This window comes from Vitis vinifera, chromosome 13, assembly GCF_030704535.1.
Source record: "Vitis vinifera cultivar Pinot Noir 40024 chromosome 13, ASM3070453v1".
NCBI classification, from domain to species: domain Eukaryota; kingdom Viridiplantae; phylum Streptophyta; class Magnoliopsida; order Vitales; family Vitaceae; genus Vitis; species Vitis vinifera.
Window position 1 is genome coordinate 1,132,051 of NC_081817.1, and position 19,000 is coordinate 1,151,050.

At 34.2% G+C, this 19,000-nt stretch overlaps 3 protein-coding genes across 4 annotated transcripts; 1 reads left to right on the forward strand and 2 right to left on the reverse strand.

Moving 5' to 3' along the window:
• Positions 1 to 214: 214 nt before the first annotated feature.
• LOC100246700 (probably inactive leucine-rich repeat receptor-like protein kinase IMK2) lies at positions 215 to 3,362 on the reverse strand. The gene is made up of 2 exons (XM_002277893.3): positions 1,086 to 3,362; positions 215 to 996 (listed from the first exon to the last, which is right to left on the reverse strand). The coding sequence occupies exons 1-2, from the start codon at positions 3,079 to 3,081 to the stop codon at positions 383 to 385; spliced, it is 2,610 nt and encodes an 869-aa protein (XP_002277929.1). The 5' UTR covers positions 3,082 to 3,362; the 3' UTR covers positions 215 to 382.
• A 4,653-nt stretch (positions 3,363 to 8,015) lies between these two features.
• LOC100241569 (PRA1 family protein B3) lies at positions 8,016 to 9,279 on the reverse strand. Its single transcript, XM_002278059.5, has one exon. The coding sequence runs from the start codon at positions 8,980 to 8,982 to the stop codon at positions 8,308 to 8,310; it is 675 nt and encodes a 224-aa protein (XP_002278095.1). The 5' UTR covers positions 8,983 to 9,279; the 3' UTR covers positions 8,016 to 8,307.
• Positions 9,280 to 13,992: 4,713 nt separating this feature from the next.
• Positions 13,993 to 16,477, forward strand: LOC100263842 (uncharacterized). Of its 2 annotated transcripts, none has more exons than XM_002278071.4 (2): positions 13,993 to 15,017; positions 15,760 to 16,477. In XM_002278071.4, the coding sequence occupies exons 1-2, from the start codon at positions 14,167 to 14,169 to the stop codon at positions 16,397 to 16,399; spliced, it is 1,491 nt and encodes a 496-aa protein (XP_002278107.1). In that variant the 5' UTR covers positions 13,993 to 14,166; the 3' UTR covers positions 16,400 to 16,477. The 2 variants fall into 2 exon arrangements, with proteins under 2 accessions (XP_002278107.1, XP_010658215.1); XM_010659913.3 differs by having other exon boundaries at positions 14,007 to 14,981.
• The last annotated feature ends 2,523 nt before the right edge of the window (positions 16,478 to 19,000 follow it).

Genomic DNA, 19,000 nt, shown 5'->3' on the forward strand with positions numbered 1-19,000 from the left:
TAATCATTTATGAACTTAGAAACATGTGTATTTTTCCATGACTAGCAATTATTAAATTAGTTCCATCATACATTTTCAAGGACTGTAAGTTTGATAGGTACCATATTGGTATCCTAGTATTTTTCCTTGTTGAATATGTTATTTATATTTTTTCCTCTTCTGTCGTGGTTTTGTTTGTAAGCTGAATCCAACCTTTTGGTATCAAATTTATCCATTTCAGACAAAAACAAGCTTTAATTAACTAAAACAAACTTATATATACAGATACAGAATCACTACCCAAAATCGAAATTCAAGAATAAAAGAATCGTGGTAGAGACTATTGTCTCTCTCTCCCTAATATCTCTACCAACAAATACAAATACTTTCAAGCATTCCCTTCTCAATCACTTGCTGAAGGGACTCCGGCTCCATCCTCACCGGAACTAGCAGCTGCCTCCGGTCTGATCTCCTCAAGCTGCTGGAGAACCTGGTGGACTTCCGGCCGTGCTGAGGGTGAAGGATCCACACAATGCAAAGCCAGTTTCAAAGTGTTCAGCAACTCATCACCAATCGTAGACGCATCCTTCATCAACTCCAAATCGAACACTTCATTTGTCCACTCCTCCTTCACAATGGAGGCCACCCACTGAGGCAAATCCACTCCATTCGTCGCCTCCCCTGGCGACTTCCCTGTTAGAAGCTCCAGGATAATAACCCCGAGACTGTATACATCAGTCTTTGTGCTGGCTTTCTTCAGCTTCGAGAGCTCCGGTGCCCGGTAACCCAATGCCCCTGCTGTTGCAATCACATTAGAATTGGCTGCAGTCGTCATTAACCTGGAGAGGCCAAAGTCTGCAATCTTGGCAGTTATATTCTCATCTAGTAATAAATTGCTTGATGTAAGGTTCCCATGGATTATGTTTTCATTGTTATGAAGGTGGAACAGACCGCGCGTAGTTCCTTGTGCGATTCTCATCCTTGTTGGCCAATCAATCGATATGTCCGGGCCGCGGGCTGCAGCAAACAGGACAAGATATTAGTATCTGATGAATGCAGTTTTTTCCGTTTAGGGTGGTTGAAAGTGTGGAGTACAGTTTACTCACCATGGAGGAAAGCTGCGAGGCTCCCTTTCGGCATGTAGTCGAAAACAAGAAGTTTCTCCCCTTTGGGTCCTAAGTAGTAAGCCCTGAGAGCCAGAAGATTAGGGTGTCGAATTTTCCCAAGTACATTAACCTCAGTTTCGAATTCCCTCTGGCTTTTTGTGATCTTCTCCCTCAATCTCTTCACTGCAACTTCGTTTCCATCCTCCAATGTGGCCTTGTAAACAGTCCCATAAGTGCTCTTTCCCATAATCTCTGCGGTTGCACACAAAAGATCGTCGGCTGTGAACACCATTGGCCCATCAAAATGGACTAGTTTGCCTCCTGCCTCTCCGCCTGCTTCGACTTCAACGCCGGCTGATGGGGCGCCCTTCTCGGCCCTTGCTGCTCCAGGCCTTCTTCCTGTGGCCTGACCATCCTTTGCTTTTGATGCAGCCCTTTTTCTGATCAAGCAGCACAGCAAAATACAGCAGACTAGAAGCAAGATTATGAGCAGTGCCCCTGCTGCTATGAGAATTATGTCCTTGGTACTTAGTTTTCTGCCATGGCTCCTCGGTTTTCCCCGAGATGGAGCTGGGACAACTTGAGAAGGTACTTCAGAAGGGCAAGGGGTTGAAGCATCGTACCCACAGAGCTGAAGATTCCCCACAAAGCAGCTTGAATTGAACTTTTGGGACAGAAGAGCTGGAACAGAACCAGAGAGGTTGTTGTAAGAAACATTGAAGGAATTCAGGTTTGGAAGATCAGCAATGGAAGATGGGATATCTCCGGTAAGGTTATTCTGCGATAAATCAAGCTGTGTGAGCGCTGAAGCGTTCCCGATACTTCCAGGAATAGGACCATTGAATCGGTTTCTCCTCAAGTTGAGGACTGAAAGGTTCTGCAACTTCTCAAAGGCATCTGGGATTTGGCTATCAAGGCCATTGTTCTCCAGATTCAACACAAGAAGAGAGGATAAATTGGAGAGACTAATGGGCAAGCTTCCATTAATGGCATTGCTGGAGAAATCTACTGTTTTAAGCCTGGAGAGCCGACCTATTTCATCAGGTATGGCTCCAGTGATCTGGTTATGACTGAGAGAAACCTTTTGGAGCTCACTCAACTTCCCCAAAGAAGTGGGCATGCTTCCAGAGAAGAAGTTATGATCAAGGGCTAATGACTGAAGGCGAAAAAGGCTTTTCCCTTGCGTCCCAACACCCCAAGAGTTGGGTATAGGGCCAGAGAGGTTATTGTGTTGGAGAGCAAGGAAGGTGAGGGAAGAAGAGCGAGTGAGACTAACAGGGATGGAACCCGAAAAGGAATTGAAGCTGAGATTGAGCCTGTAAAACTTGGTAGAGTTGAAAAGACTATCAGGGATAGTCCCAGAGAGAGAATTGTTACTGAGATCAACAGTTTGAAGCAAGGGACAGGAGCCAATTGAAGGAGGAATAGAACCCGAAAACCTATTATTGAAGAGCTGAACTCCTCTGAGGTTTGGGAGAAACCCCAGAGCTGAAGGTATGGAACCACCAATGAAATTATCATGGAGACTCAGTTTTCGTAGCGCTTGTAGCTGCCCAATCTTCTCTGAGATTCGACCTCCCAATCCTTTCCATGGAAGCTGAATAACAATGACCTGTCCCTGAGCACACTTGATCCCAACCCAACCACCCGAACAAGCTCCATATCCACTGTCGTTCCAGCTCCTCAAGAACCCTCTTGGATCCACCAGTTCATGCTTGAAGGCCTGAAGCGATTGGAAATCAGCTTCTGTGACAATGACTCCATCCCATGCCTGGCTTGAAACAGGCTGGACCACCAAGATAATCAACTGAACAAACAGTAGAAAGCGAGCATAATGCCCAGAAGCCTCACTCTTGAGCTGAAATTTTTTCCATTTCTCCTTCTTTTTATCACAAATGTGTCTCCAACCCACCACTCTCCCACTGAAAAACTGAAAAACCCAAAAAGGGTATGCGTAAAAGCCTTTGAAAATCTCCGTTTCCTTATCCATAACCATTAAGAACTATACCAGCTGTGAAAAGAAACCAGAAGAAGAAGAAGAAGAAAAAGAAGAAAGGGAGATTCTTTGTATTGTAATAGTGGGAAGATGGAAAGAGAATGAGGGATGAAACAGGAGCTGAAGTGAGTTGAGAGAGCGTTTTGTAGTGAGAACTGAGAAGAAGAGATGGGGCTCCTGGGAGATTTCACGTGAAGATCTGTGAGAGAGAGAAAGAGAATCTTTGTATTGGGAAAAATAAAACCGGAGACATAATGTCAGGTATCATTAGCTTCAGAGACCCTTCTTCTTACACAAAAATTAAAAAGAAATAAATAAAAATAAATAAAAATAAAGCCTTAACGGCTAGTTTTCTAGGTTTTACTTCAATTTGACCACCTGGTTTTCCGAAGTGTAATTGTGGCGAAGCCGCGCCTCCAACGGCTATCTTCTCACTTATGGATTAAGTGGACTCCGAAATTACTTTCCTGCCCCTAGCAACACCTCCATCGACTTCAATCACTAAATCTCCATCATGCATTTCCTGTTTTACCCTGGTGTATTTTCATTAAATAAAATCATCCATTAAAAAGTAAAAACTACCTTTAACCTACTTTATATCCTTAAAAACTATTTTCCAAAATTTTAAAATTTAAGATAATTAAAAAAATTTAATACCTTAATCTTTTTAATCAATTTTTTAAAAATCATTATATTCACTATTATTTTCTATTTTTAGAAATGAAGCCAAACAGAGTTTAAAAATCTTTAAATGATTAAATTTTTAATCATTTAAATTTTTTTTATTAAATGAGATATTAGAAAAAAAAACTTTTAAAATATTTTTAACAATTCGAAAGTAGAGTTTAGAGTAAAAATAATTTATTTAAAAAAAATCCAAAAAATAGATATCTTCTCATAATAATCTCTAAACTAGTTGTTCTCAATTAGGGGAATATCCACATAAAATTGAAATCGTAGTTGATAATTACGATTTTGATTTTATGTTAACGATCAAAATTATAGTGAGAACTTTAATCCTAAAATCATAATTAGTGATTATAATTTTAAAATATAAACTTAAAATCATAATTAATTATTATGATTCGCCTTTGATCTTTCCGGCTCTAGTTTTCTACTACCAAAACAAATACCTAACTCACTCTCAGCTCTGTAATCCCATAGCTTGTTTGCAAGGAACTGGCTTGCTGATCAGGAGAACTAGATTTGCCGTAAATTCAATACCCAAGGAGGTCCTCAAGACTTAACACTGTCTGAGAGCTTGGCCTAAAATATTAAAATCGTAATTATAGTTTTATAATAAAAATAAATAAAACAAAATTTATAGGTTTCATGAATAAATTGACTAATTTAAAAATTATTTTAATAAGGGATCCATTGTTTGGAATTTTTTTTTTTTTCGAATATATTACTTTTCCTCAAAACTCTTGAAAGTATCTTGAAATCCTTGTAAGGAAAACGAAATACTAGGTGGGAGAGTGTGGGATGACTATGACTATTAAAGGTGAAAGGTATAGAAGCTAAAAAGGTTTGTTGCATGTCCCATCATCCAACTTTTATAATGCTTTGATGACACCGTTTTGTTTGCCACAGATATAATGTTTTTTTTTAAAATAAAAAAAATACAAAATTTAAATGTAAATATTCTAGTATTTGTTTTCATCTCATATTAGCCTCCACATCTTTCTTTTTTTTCAAAATTATAGTTGGGGATTATGATTTTAAGAACATATATAAAATCAAAACTTATGATCATGATTTTAATGATTCATAAAACTAAAATTACAAACCCTGGTTATAAACAAACACTAATTTCATAATTATTTTGAAATTAAAAAACCATTACTTTTATCAATTCCATCGGTAAGTTTTACCATTGAAAGAGAACTTAATTTTTTTTTTTCCACAACCAAGAAAATATTTTGGGCAGAAAGAATATGTGGAACGTACAGCATATGGCAGTATTAATGGTGAAAGCTATCCCTCCGAAAGAGGTCGTTAAAAGTTCCATCATTCAGCCTGTACAAGGGATTGATGAAACTATTTGTAAAATTTTGAATATGAATATGAATCAATCAAACACCCTGCCAATCAATTCTCTTTTAAGTGTGTTTGGTAGTATTTTGTTGCGAATCAATTCTCTTTTATCGTCGGGAGTCTGTTATCTTTTTACCACTTGAAAATTTTTATCTTTCATATATTAAAGATGTTAAAAATATTTTTTAAAATCACTATCAAACATATTTTTAAAATATATTTAAAAATAATTTTAAAAAACGTTTTTAATATTTTTAAAATAGTCTTGAGAATGATTTTAGAAAGAGTTTCTAATATTTTTAAAGTAACCCTTAATATCTTAAATATAGGAAAAGAGAATCGCCATTCGCTTCCCTTTCATCCCCTGTTCTCGTTTAATTTCTTAAATGTAGGAAAAGAGAAGGTAGGTATGAGAGAACAAGGGGGTTTGTTTGAAATAATTCTTAAAATAGATGTATGCTGTTTCAAGGAGTAAAATTCTATTTCAGAGCTTAATTCTAAAGAACAGTATTTTTCATAGAGACAAGGTGGCCTCGCTACTTTCCCCAAAATATTATTCATGGGTTCTAGTTATTTCTCCTATTTTTTTTTTTTAAAGCCTCATATTTATTCTGAAAAATTACCCTATTTTCATTACAAATTCTGAAACACTGTTTTCAATTCAAAATTTATCCAATGTGTTTTTAAATATGAGAATCTATTTTTTGTTCTAAATATCATAAGACTGTTTTTTACTACAGACAGACCATAATTTTCTAGTTCCACATTGCCAATTAGAAAGCTTCTCTCCAACCCAAGGAAGCTGCCTTTTTGCCATGTTCTCACACACACTTCCAAGAACAAAACAATCAAACCTATTCATATGGAAAAATTGTCGTCTCCATATCTTCTCACAACATTTGTTAAACGATATTGGAGGAATTTGCAGTCATTGAAGCAATTCCATTTTCCATACCAGTGGCTTCTTCTATAAGGTAAAAAAATTAGCAAAATCTCATAATTCACTATCAATTCATTAGGGATCAAAAAGGGAGGCCATAAGCAAGCTAGAGGCAGCTCTGGGCCTATTGGCATGGCCCTCATTTGTATACCCTTCCTCTAGATTTAGATATGACCTAAGGAAGCCAGATACAATTACAAAAGCCTCTCTTTCCCTAGAATGATGAAACATTGGCTAGAAGTTAGAACAATATGAAACAGCTACCTAATACCAATTCAAATCTAGGGTAAACTATGTCACTTTTTCAGGTGTTAGCCACTAGATATAGAGATATAATCATGTATAGGCGCACACTAAGTACCGGCCAAGTACCTCTTAGCTCGGGCTGGAAAGTCTCATGCCCAGATGCTATCGGTTCAGATGTATAGGGGCACAGAACCCCATCAACTCGTCCTCTTTAAACAAAGCTGCATCTTTACATTTGTTAGATAAACCCACCAAACATGTTTTAGGAAAACAATGGAATGATCAACACTGATATCCTGCCTTTATTAAAGACACCACCACATTTCAAACATGATATATCTTGGTTCTTATTCTTCCATATCTCAGATAATGGGATACAATGGGTGGTGCTGATATGCTTTGTACACAAGCACTCAAAGACAAGGATATCCTTGACCCAATCTTCTTATTATAAGAAGATAAGTATAACAAGCAGCAGAAGATGCAGAACAACCCCATGTACGGAGGAAGCATATACTAGCAGTAGCACCTAATGAAACTAAACAAGAGAGTGGAGGAAAATAAAAATAGGCACAAGGGGTAAGACGAATTAGACACTGGCTCAAATCCACTCTGCTGATGAACACCACCAAAGATGGCCTTCTAACAAACACCCCCCCCCCCCAAACCAAGACTGCAAATACAGGGGGCAAAAACTTCTATGGTTCTAGAGATTGAGGAGTCCACAACCCCAAAAAAATTAGAAAAGAAAGAGTAGCTTTCCCAGCCCTTCTCCTTAGAACTTCTATTTCAACAAAGGTGCCGGGTGAGATATCTGGAAGGCATAGCAGACTAATTACCACGATTCCCAAGCAAAAGGGTAATGAGTCGGGGAGATTCACTATTCCTCGATCCTTTGCATGTGCAGCGACACATGAGATGATCCAAATTCAAGATTCTCACCCAAAAAGTCGTCTGGACATATGAGCCTAGCCAATACCAACTTACATTAACTGGGAAACAGGTGCCTCCAGTATCCAAGGACAGAAAGACTATACTAAAAGGCCTCAAACCTTCGAAAACTTCAGTAGCTTACTATCTTCCCCGCCCTAACTTAGCATGACATGCCAAAACCGCAAAGGGATGAACTTATAAGTTAGAAAACATCATCCCCACATCCCTTTTGATAACCCTTCCATGGGCCTTTCCTAAACTAACACTGATGACACAAATATTATCTTTCAGTTCTAAAGGAAACATCCTAAAACCTAAAGCACCTTCGAACAATCCTCACTTCCAAGTTCCCCTACCAAATTGTCATTCAATGGGCAATTGCATCCCGGTCATGATTGACTACCTTCCAAACAGCCCTATCAGTATCCATTGGAATAGGCTACTAGATGAATATCCAAACACACACATTGGAATCAGGCTCACATTTTGAACTAATAATCATGAACACGAATAGGCAATTAGACAAAGACCCACAAGTAAATCTCTTCAACAATACAGCCATGATAACCGGCCACAGCTTTGCAAATCAAGCTGGAATTACACTAACAGATCTCCACATTATTGAGCAATGAAATTTCAGCATAATTCTAAAAGAGCAAAAACAGAAAACACATAATGACAGCAAGTTGAGTACAATTAAATGGAGATTATTAAGGCATGGCCATCAAGAACTCTATTAAAAAGTGTAAGGAATAATGAGAAAGATTAAAACCAAAACTAAAATCAACCCAAACGGAAACAGATTATAATGATTCATCTTCCTCCATTGATCAATGATGACCCATCAACATATTGTATACAGAATGTTGGTTGACCAAATCCATCAGAAACAAAATTACATACCAATCACAGCATACTAGATCAGGTCATCTAAATTTTCAGATTTCCAGATCCAATCTACGTAAGAGAGGAAAAACCTAAAAATTGCATTGAACCGAAATAAAAGAAAACCTTCTTCTACCAAAAATAGCCTCGTAGCAATGTATAGATCAGATCAAATTAGATCTATCTCATACGCGAGCGGCAACGGCCCGAGCGGCAACGGCCGGAGCGGCAGCCGCGGCGGCGGAAGATGCCGCTCCGCCGAGGAAGGAGAGGAATCCGGAGGCGGCGGGCTCCTGATCATCAAGGAACAGATCCTCCGGCATCCTAAACGCACCATGCGCGCAAACAATGGCCAATCCAATCATCAATGCTGAGATCAGCAGTGATCCAACGCTGGTGAGGAACACCACCACGATGGTTAACACCACCAAGATGCCTAGGGTTTCGCGATCCGAAAACGTACGGCCAAGGAGGACCAAGGGCTGATCCGAGGGCCGGAAAAGGTAGAGGAAGAGCCACGCCGCGAGGAGGCAGAGGAGGACGAGGAGAGAGAAAGGGTGAGAGAGGAGAGAGAAAGCCAATACCAGCGCGAGTAGGGTTAGGTAGTTGACGCGAAAGTACGAGAAATTCCTCCGAATCCGAGATGCAGCATCGGAAAGATTATCAGGTCGGGCCATGGAGCTACGGTCGACGAGCTCCAACCACGGCCGGCGCTGAGAGAAGCCGTGGCGGATCGAGGCGGATAGACGCGACATGAATGCTCGGAACGCCGGCGTCGCTATAGGCGGCTGCTGCGACTGACCGGCGGCGACACCGGTAGATTGGGAACTAGAGATTGGGAGAGTTGGAGGAGACGCCATAGGTGGGTGACGGAAGACGAGGGTGAAATCAGATGAGGTTCGTGGGAAAAGGGGATTTTGGGGAGGTTCTCCTAAATTTAGGAAGAGGGTTTTGACGGAGGGAAATGATATGGAAAATAGAAGGGGCGTTTGGACGGAGAGAAAATTGGGATCGGTGTTTACCCACCGAGAAAGTACGGCACATGCAGTGGGGAAGTAAAGTATTATGTTGTGGCGCTGTATGATATGAAGTGTCGGCGTGTCCTGAGACGTTGGATTTCAGTTCCATGGAGATGAAGTTTACCGTCAGAGCGCGTTAAGTTCATTAAAATGATAATAATAAATATTTATATAATAATATGAAAGGTAGCGATTCTATTGGGCCTGCTTCAAAATAGGAATGGGCCCAATCCAAGGTAGATAATATGTTCCAGCCCAGCATACTAATTTTCCTACTCAGCTATTTTTCTTTTTCTTTTTTTTTTTTAAAAAAAGTTTTATTTTTATAAAAAATATTTCCAAATATTTAGGAGTGTTTCTAATCTTAATAAAATTATCTCACAGACATATAGATTTTAATTTGTATTTCATTTAAAAAAAATTTATAATAAATTAAATAAGAGAATTAAAAAAAAATCCTAAGTAATCCAAACTGGGTCTCACTATAATTTGTTTTTCTTGTTATCCAAACAAAAGTATTTTCTATATTTTAAAGAAAATAACTCATTAATGTAATAATTAATATTTTCAAAGTCAGATTTATTGGACTACGGTCATTACTCAACTCATAAATATATAATTTATGTTTTATTAAAATTAAAATAATTATAAAAATAAAAAACATTAAATAATAAAAAATTGTAAACATATTTCTTCATTTTAGTGTGGTCCAATCATCTAATTTGGTAGTACAAGTTTTAAATCATTGAAAATAATATTTATTTGTAATTATAATAAGTAAATCATAAGCTTTAAATTTTGAACTCAATGCATTTAGGCTATGTTCGATTCTCAAAAAGTTTACGGGAAAATGCGAGGGAAAAGGAAAAATAAAAAATAGACTTAAAGTTAATGAATTATTTTTATATACTTTTTTATATGTAAATATTATATATAAAAATGAAATTATTTAAATATATATAAATTTCTTAATAATATAAAATATATTTTATCTTCTTTCATATTTTTTATAATAAAATCAAATATAAAAACTATATATTTTTTCTTTCTCCATTAAGAACCAAATATATTGGTATGAAAACATTGACAAACAATGAACACAAAAAAAAGACAATAAAATCAGACATTCAAATTTAACCCTATATATCTCATGATTCTATAAAATTCATTCTCAAACATAATTAAGTAGGAAAATCATAACGTTGAAAATTACAAGGTTGAAATCTATGTGGAGAAGAAGCTTTTTCATAAATGAAACCGAGAACATTAAAGTAGGGTTGAGAGCCACCTCACTTAAAAATAGCTTCTTATATTCATTTTTAACTGTGATAACAAAAGGCAACAAAATATTTTTAACATATAAAAGGGGTAAGAAAAATTCTTTAAAGAATGAAAAATTCTTCAATCTTCTCTTTTCTTTTGGTTTTCTTTCTTTCAAACTTTTTAAAAATCAAATATAGTTTACAAAAAATTACTTTCTCATAATTGAATACCATATAAAAGAAGCAAGAAAAAAAATATTAAGAAAAATAGGGAAAAAATGTTGCAAAATTTTTCTATTTATTTTTCTTGAAAAAGATAGGAAAAAGTTCAAGAAAAGTACATTTCTTATAAATTTAATTTTTTTTCTTTTGATTTTTTATCAAGAACCTAATAAGAAAAACTTTAAAGTTTTTTCTCATCCTTTTCTTTCCTTGTTTTTATTTTTGTATTCTTTTTCCATCAAACTTCTCATAAACCAAGCATATTGTGAAAATAAAAAAAAGTTATGATTTGAAAGGGATGATAGCCTGACATGAAAGATTTGAAAGGGATGATAGCATAACATGAAAGCGAGTCTATAAGAATTCAAAAAAGAACTTTTGGGTTTCAAGAAAATCAATAATAAGTCTAAATCCATTTTACTATAATACATAGCTACCTGTATATCATGAAGTTACAAAGTTTGTACCTATAAACCAACCCCCCAAAGCGAAATAGGCATAAAGAAAAAAGCAATATATCAGACCAACCTACAAAAACGAAACGGTCCCTCCATAACCAGTCATCCATAGAAATCTCGTATCAACAATAGAACAAGATCCATTTTGCATCATATCTAAGGGATTCCTTGGTTAGGATCGGGAAAGATGAACCTCTGGTGTACTAGTTATCATGCCCACAATAAAAGTCGGTAGCCAAGTGTAGAGCGGATAACAAAATACTCAACAAGTATTAGCTCTCCCTAAAAAGTATGTGATCTAGCCACACCTTCCAGTACAACTGCCTTGTTACGACTCACTCCAGTTACTAGTCCTACCTTGGGCATCCCCTTCCTTGTAGTTAAGGTAATGACAAATCATCAAACGAAGTTAATAGATATCCAAAGCCATTGGAAGTTTTTTTTTAAAAAAAACATTATTAAATAATAATTCAAAAATAAATAAATAAATAAATATGACACTTTTTATCACTTAATTTATTTTTACACTAAACTTGTTTTTTAAAAAGATGAATTAATCATTTTTTATATCAAATTCATTTTTTCCAAAGACAAATTCATTTGTTTTTGCACAAATTTGTCTTTTTCACTTAATTTGTTTTTACTTTCTATACTGAACTCGCCCTTTTAAAAGATGAATTCATTTTTTTTATATTAAATCATCTTTTTAAAACATCAGTTTATTTTTACACAAAATTCATCTTTTAAAAAGGTGAATTCTCTTTTTACTTTAAAAGACAAATACATTTGTTTTTGCACAAATTTATCTTTTTCACTTAATTCGTTTTTACTTTCTATATTGAACTCGCCCTTTTAAAACATGAATTCATTTTTTTTATATTAAATCATCTTTTTAAAATATCAGTTTATTTTACACAAAATTTTACACAAAATTCATCTTTTAAAAAGGTGAATTCTCTTTTTTACTTTAAAATATTTTATATTAAACTCGTCCTCATAAAAGGACAAGTTCACATTTATATTGAATTCATCTTTTTCAAAACATGAACTCTACCTAAAATCTAAAAGTGATAATTTTAGAATTATTTTTGTGCTACTTTTTTAAAAAATATAAAAATTACAAACCTGTTTGATAACTATTTTCAAAAATAATTTTTAAAACCAATTTTTAAGAACTATTTTTGAAAATTATTCTCTAATATTTTATAAAATAAAAGTTTATTTGAAAATTTAAAATATTTTTCATCTGCTTTTAACATTTTTAAATATATTTTTAAAATAATTTTTATTTCTAATATTTTATTTTTAATTATTCTATACATTTGCATAATTATTTTTTAAAACAACCCTAAAAAAATATATAAAAACAAAATAAAACAATTAAAAGATATTATATGAAAACACATTTTTTTCTTAAAAATAAAAATTGAAAAAATGAATTTTTACTGTCAAATATCTTTTTCTATTGTTTTATTTTAAAGAATAGAAAAATACTTTTAAAAACAGTTACCTAACATGTCCTAGGCTACTCTTCCGATAAACTCCAAAGCCACCTGGATTGCTTGTAAGGAAAGTGGTGGTAGAGGGAAAGAGCTGAAATGAGGTTTGATTCTCGTAATGAATGTTAGGCAAATTGCATTTGATGGATTCCATTTCTTTCCGGTCTTCAGTCCATAGAGCATCCTCCAGTCTCATCCTTACACCAACCCAACCTTATCTCTTCTCATCCTTGAATGAGCATCTAGCTTTACTTTGGCCTAATCTTTTTGATTTTGAAACAATCCCATTAAGGACTATAAGACAAGGTCTCATCTTCTCAAAAAGTATTCTTTTGTTCTTCACAAAAAATCTCTCAATTATTTGTCCTACGAGGCTGTGCATGGATGCAGCGTCGTTCTAGAGCTACTTTTGGCTTTATTCATAAGTAGATATGCTTTGAACAAACTTGTTTTGCAAGTAACTATCTGTCATTTGTTTTCTTATTACCTAAAAAGGACCAATTAGTCATAGATGATGCATTCAGATAACTAAATTCAAGTTTTAATTGAATTCTATTCGACCAAAAACTCTTTTTTAACTTTCATAAAAGATTTTACACGTCTTTGACTAATTTTATTTAAGAGCTTATAACTTAAAAAAGGATTGTTTAATGTATAAGCATAAGTTCTTTTTGGCTTAAATAGGAAGTCAATTCCTGTTTTAATAAAATCTGTTGTATTATTTCTCTTGGAAAATTATGATGCTCCCTTCAACTCCAACGAAAAGACGAAAAGTCATGCCAAATTATTGAAGGGCATAATATAAATTGTGAAAATAAATTCTACAAACTTATCCTTTCAAATGTCATATCACCTACTTTTATCATATAATATATACACGTGCGGATATAAACATGTGAATTACGGTATTAAAAAACATGATATAGTACGTAAGCTCAAATTCTACAAATTTGAATTTTTAAGAAAATTAGTAGTACAATACAAACCGATGTTTTAATCAGAATCGTTTTCTCAGAGAAATGAGGTGTTTGATAAATTTTTAAAAATTATGGAAATATTTTTTAAATTTGTATCTAAATACTAAATTATTCCTTTTAAAAGTAACCAATATGAATAAGAAATGGAGGCACAAGTAAAGCATTTTTCAGTGTATTACGACTTTCAAGCAACAATCATTCCTCTTTTGTATGGTGTTGCATTTGATAGCAAAACTGTGAAATAAGAAATGTGCCAGTTTCCCACTTCTCAATCTTTGTAGTGAGAGAGAAGGCTAGGATATTCTTTTGTGTTCAACGTTTGATTTTCAGTTGTGATCATGCCTAGCTAGTAGGAATAAGGCTTCTCTACACGCATACTTTCTAAGTAATTTACAAGTTTCTTCCTAACCATTAAAGAAAACTTCAGTAATTTACAAGTTTCTTCCTAACCATTAAAGAAAACTTCAGTAGAAAAGCATCTCAGCCTGAGACTTCTTTTTCCACCAGAATCTCATTCACATTCATTCATGGAAGAGTCTTTAAATATGAAGATCATCATCTTCAAATCCTTACCCACAATATAGAGCTGAATCCAGGCTGCTTTTTCATGGCTTCTTGCTGCTTTCCTGATATATTGGTCTGGATTCAGAACCTTCCTCCACTCCATGAATGGAGAACAAGCACCATGTCCATCTGCATATGCTCTCCAAATTCAAGTGCTCAGCCCTCGCTTAATCTCTCCATAGCCAAAACCCTTCTAAACCCTTCTGTCTCCTTCTCTATCATTGCAGATTTCCATCTTCCCATCTCGCTTTGGACCTCCAAACCCTTCAAACTCAGCCTCAAATCCTCAAGATTACTAGATGAAGAAACCACTTCCAGACTTCTGTCCAATATCATTGAGGATATCCTCGGCTATGGCTTCAATAAAAACAACTCGTGGCTCAGAATTCCCAGAATAGATTCTGTCGCCAACTTCAAAGACATCTTCACTCTCTCATTTCACACCCTCACTTTTCTCATATTAATCTATGAAGCTCCGGCGGATCTCCGGTCGAAGTGCCTTACCAATCTGAAGAATCAACTAGCAGTCTCTGAGTCAAGAGAGGCATCAAAGCTTCTCATGAGAATCTTGGGATCCAACTTAGAGGAGCAGTGGATGAGATCCATAAATCTCGCCATTACTAACTGGATTGTAGAGCTCCAAGCTACTGGCCATGCCCTTAAAACCCCATCACCTCTATTTTCTTATGCGATTTCAACGGTTGGGATGTGGAAAGTTCAGCTTTATTGTCCAGTAATAGCCATGGATGTTGAAAATCCGAGCAGTTCTTCACCTGATGAGCGGATGCTCTTCTCTCTGAATTACCACCAGCTTGAGGGTGTGATCCAGTTTAACTACAGAGTTGTGGTTCGAGAAAGGTGGGTTGAAGTGATGGTGAACATAGATAATATAAGGTACAGTACAAGAATTGGGAAGAAAGGTTCAAACTGTGAGAAACTTGTTTTCAATTATGCTTTTTTTGCCTTTACAGGATAGGTGTCAAATTTTGATAGTATCCCATCCATGAACACAACTCAAATTCATGAGCTTAGATCGAGTATAATCGGATTTGAGTCTTCTCTTGAATTATGCTTTTTCTGTATATACAATAAAGGTGTCAAGTTTGATAGTATCCATGAATACGACTTGAATCTAAGAATACATTTTCCATGTATTTGGATTGAGTATGATTGGATTTGAATCAAACTTGCAAAACTCATTTAATAAATAGATAGTTTTTTAGTTCACCTATATAACATGAATTTGATCTGAACTGATTCGTTTAATAATTGTGTGGACTAACCAAAATATAACTTTAAACTATTTAACTTATATTTGATTCATTTGAAATTTATTTTTAAATAAATAAGTTAATTAACTTATAAATATGTTTTATTAATACATTAATCATATATATATATATATATATATATATATATATATATATATATATATATTTGGATAACTTAATTATTGAGTTAAAAGGGGGACATGAAGTTTGTTTAATAATAAGGTAACATTTGAGTTAATATTTTTAATATGATTATTATCCATGTTGAGTTTTGAACAACTTATGTGGTAAAACATCTTGACTCGAACACACATGAATTGCTATACAATGGCCTATTTTACTTGTTTTGCTATGTTTTCTAACAGGTGTGATGTTGTTAGACTTGTGAGTGAGGCTCTCATGACAGAGCGTGGAGTTGGAGTAGCAGAAAAACACTTCCCTTCACGGATATCTCTGCAACTCACCCCAGCTCTTCAAACCAAGGTGCTGAGCGTATCAGTGAGCAAATCTTCTGAGAACCCCACAAGAGAAATCGGCTTGGAGAAGACGATAGAAGGTGGGTTTGATGGCCCCAGCTCCTACTTGGGACTTAAGGTTTCATCTGCAGAAACCATGACAATGAGCTTGAAGCCATGGAAGTTTGAGGAGTCCGTCCATGGCTACAGCGCAAACTTGAATTGGTTTCTTCATGATAGCGTTGATGGAAGGGAGGTCGTCTCTTCAAAGCCTTCAAAGATTGCCCTCATCCACCCAAAAGCTTGGTTCAAAGACCGATACTCCAGTGCTTACCGGCCTTTCACCAGGCAGGGAGGAGTAGTTTTTGCAGGCGACGAGTATGGAGAGAATGTGCGGTGGAAAGTGGACAGAACCGCCATGGGGAAGACAATGGAGTGGGAGATAAAAGGGTCGATTTCCTTGACATATTGGCCTAATAAATGCAGAACCTTCTATAATGAAACTAGGAGGTTAGAATTTAGAGAAATCCTTCGTCTTACCCTCGGTTAACAGAGATCAACTTTACTTCACTTTGTATTCAAATCGAGAGATGTTTCTATCACAGTGTTAAGTATTTTTGTAGCTCTAGTTCTTTTTAGCAAGTTATAAACTGTGTGCTAATATATTTGTTATTTTTTTTGTTTTAAAAATAGCTAATCGCTCTCCTACAAAACGTAGGAGGGTCTTATTAATTTATCAACCGTGAAGGCATTTTGCCCAGTCGAGAGGAGGAAAGATCTATAAATTGAGAGGTCATAATAGTCACATCTCATACGAGAAGTAGATATATACATTATATAGTGAAAAATACTTTTTAAATTTTTAAATTTTATAATTTTCATTTGGATTTTTTAATTTTTGAAAAGAACTTTTAATACTACATGATAAGTTTCTACATTTTTGCATAGAAGTTACTATCTTTTGTATATAAATATTTGTTTTTAAAAACTAAAAATAAAAAGGGTATTCAAGCATTACATGAAGTTTTAGTATCACGTTAAACTATTTTTTAATTCAAAAATATGAACTATTGGGTAACGGTGGATTAATAACGTAAATATAGTTAATTCGGGTTAAAGTTGAAATACCTAATAAATATCAATTAATAATAACTACGGGTTATTTCTAGAATAATAATCTAGAATTGTGTCTAAAAGATTTAATATGATGGTGAATGTAACATTGTAATTTATGGTCTAGAAAAGGTTAGGTGGTAAACTTTTGTAGCCAATTGAGTTTTAATTATGTGTAACGATTAGCGCATATTAATTATATAGGCAAAAAGTTTTCGATATTAGCAAGTTCAAAAAGGGAGTAATAATCCATTTGATGAATTTCTAAGTTATATATAGAACAAAGTTAATGAGTATTATAGATAGATATATGGTTAAATTGATTAGGTTGCTTCTAATATGAAGATTAATAAACCATAATGAATAATCCCGACTAATAATAGCTCATTTATTTTCAAACTAGGCTTAATTTGAATTATGTTTTGCTTTTATCATGAAGAAGTGAAAGTTTTCCAATAAACATAAAGAAAGTTTTCACAATAAATAAATTTTCCTTTCTTTCATATTTCAAGTTCATTTGATAGTCAAAAATAATTTTTCTTAATCGTCCAAATATTTGAAAACATTTGATTAAGCTTCAAAAAAAAGTTTTGACGTCTAAAAACTCAATCTAATTGTGATCATATTGTGAAACTCTTTGATATTACTATGATAATCATACTCATTAAAATTAAAATATGTAATATCACGTCAAGCAAAAATAAGATAAATTTCACTTACATTCCTCAATGTTTGAAATAAAGACATTTAACTACTATAAATTTGAAATTTTATCAAATATCTCTCTTATTTTAAATCAAAAGGGATGTAAGTAAAAATAATAATGAAAATAGTAAAAAATGTATTTGATAAAATTTCAAATTAATAGTGTTTAGGCATATTTAGTCAAAACCTCGTTGAATGTAAGTAAAATTAACCTAACAAAAATATTACATAGTATAAGGCAAACATAGTGGATTAACCCATTTGTAAATTAACACCATGTGTAATGTAGATTTCTATTTTTGGAGCTTCAATCCCTTCATATCGGGAATTGAAAATATATCTAATCTCTTAATTAATTAGCAGCATACAACCACACACGATTGTACTTACTTTTTATTTTTTAAGAGTATATCCTTTAAATGATTTGCATTGAGACGGTCCTCACAACCATCGATCTTAAGAAATAGAATAGACAATCATGAAATGTGACATAGTAATGCATAATTTTTAAAATAAGCTAACATTTTTTTTTATGAATAAAAAAAGAATTAATACCTTACCAATATTTATAGCAAAGATGTCATATCAATATATGTCACATATAAGGAGGGAACAAATCACTTGTACAACGTAGCATTATGCCTACAATATAAGATATTTTTAGTGTGGTTCACCTAACTTCATATGCATACAAACCAACTCTTTTTGTCACATTGATATATAAGAAGCATCTGGAAAATGCTAATAGGTAAAAGAAAAATAGAAAACATTCCTCCTCTCATTCTATGTTAGTTGCTTATTCCTCTTCTAACTTAAACACTAGAGGTTCTATAATCATTAAAGACCTAGAGGACTCACCTTAAATTTTGTGAGAACAAGATCCAAAGAGCAACAACTCAAGGGTGGAAAGGGAGTTGATAAGGTGACATCATTTGTGGAATGCGAACAAAGCCGAAGATGATTCGTTCCAAACTATATATGACATTTGTGACCACGAGTCCATTGAGAAATTTTTTAAATCTATTTTTTTATGTTACATTCAAAATTGTACATGATATTTGTAGAAAATCATAGTCATATATCATATCCTTCTTTTAATACGGATAACCTAAATTATAGATATTTAATGAAAATGCAAAAAATATCACATGTATGAGGTTCTAGGTCTTGAGGAATAATGCAAAACACAACCAACAAATGACATATTCAATGCCAAGTAAAGCTCATGTGGTAGGTAAAAAGGTGATAAAGAGGTCCGGTAGAATTTTTCCTTTAATTTTATAAAATAAAAAATGGTTTGACATAAAATTTCTCGATCAATTCTTTCCAAGCA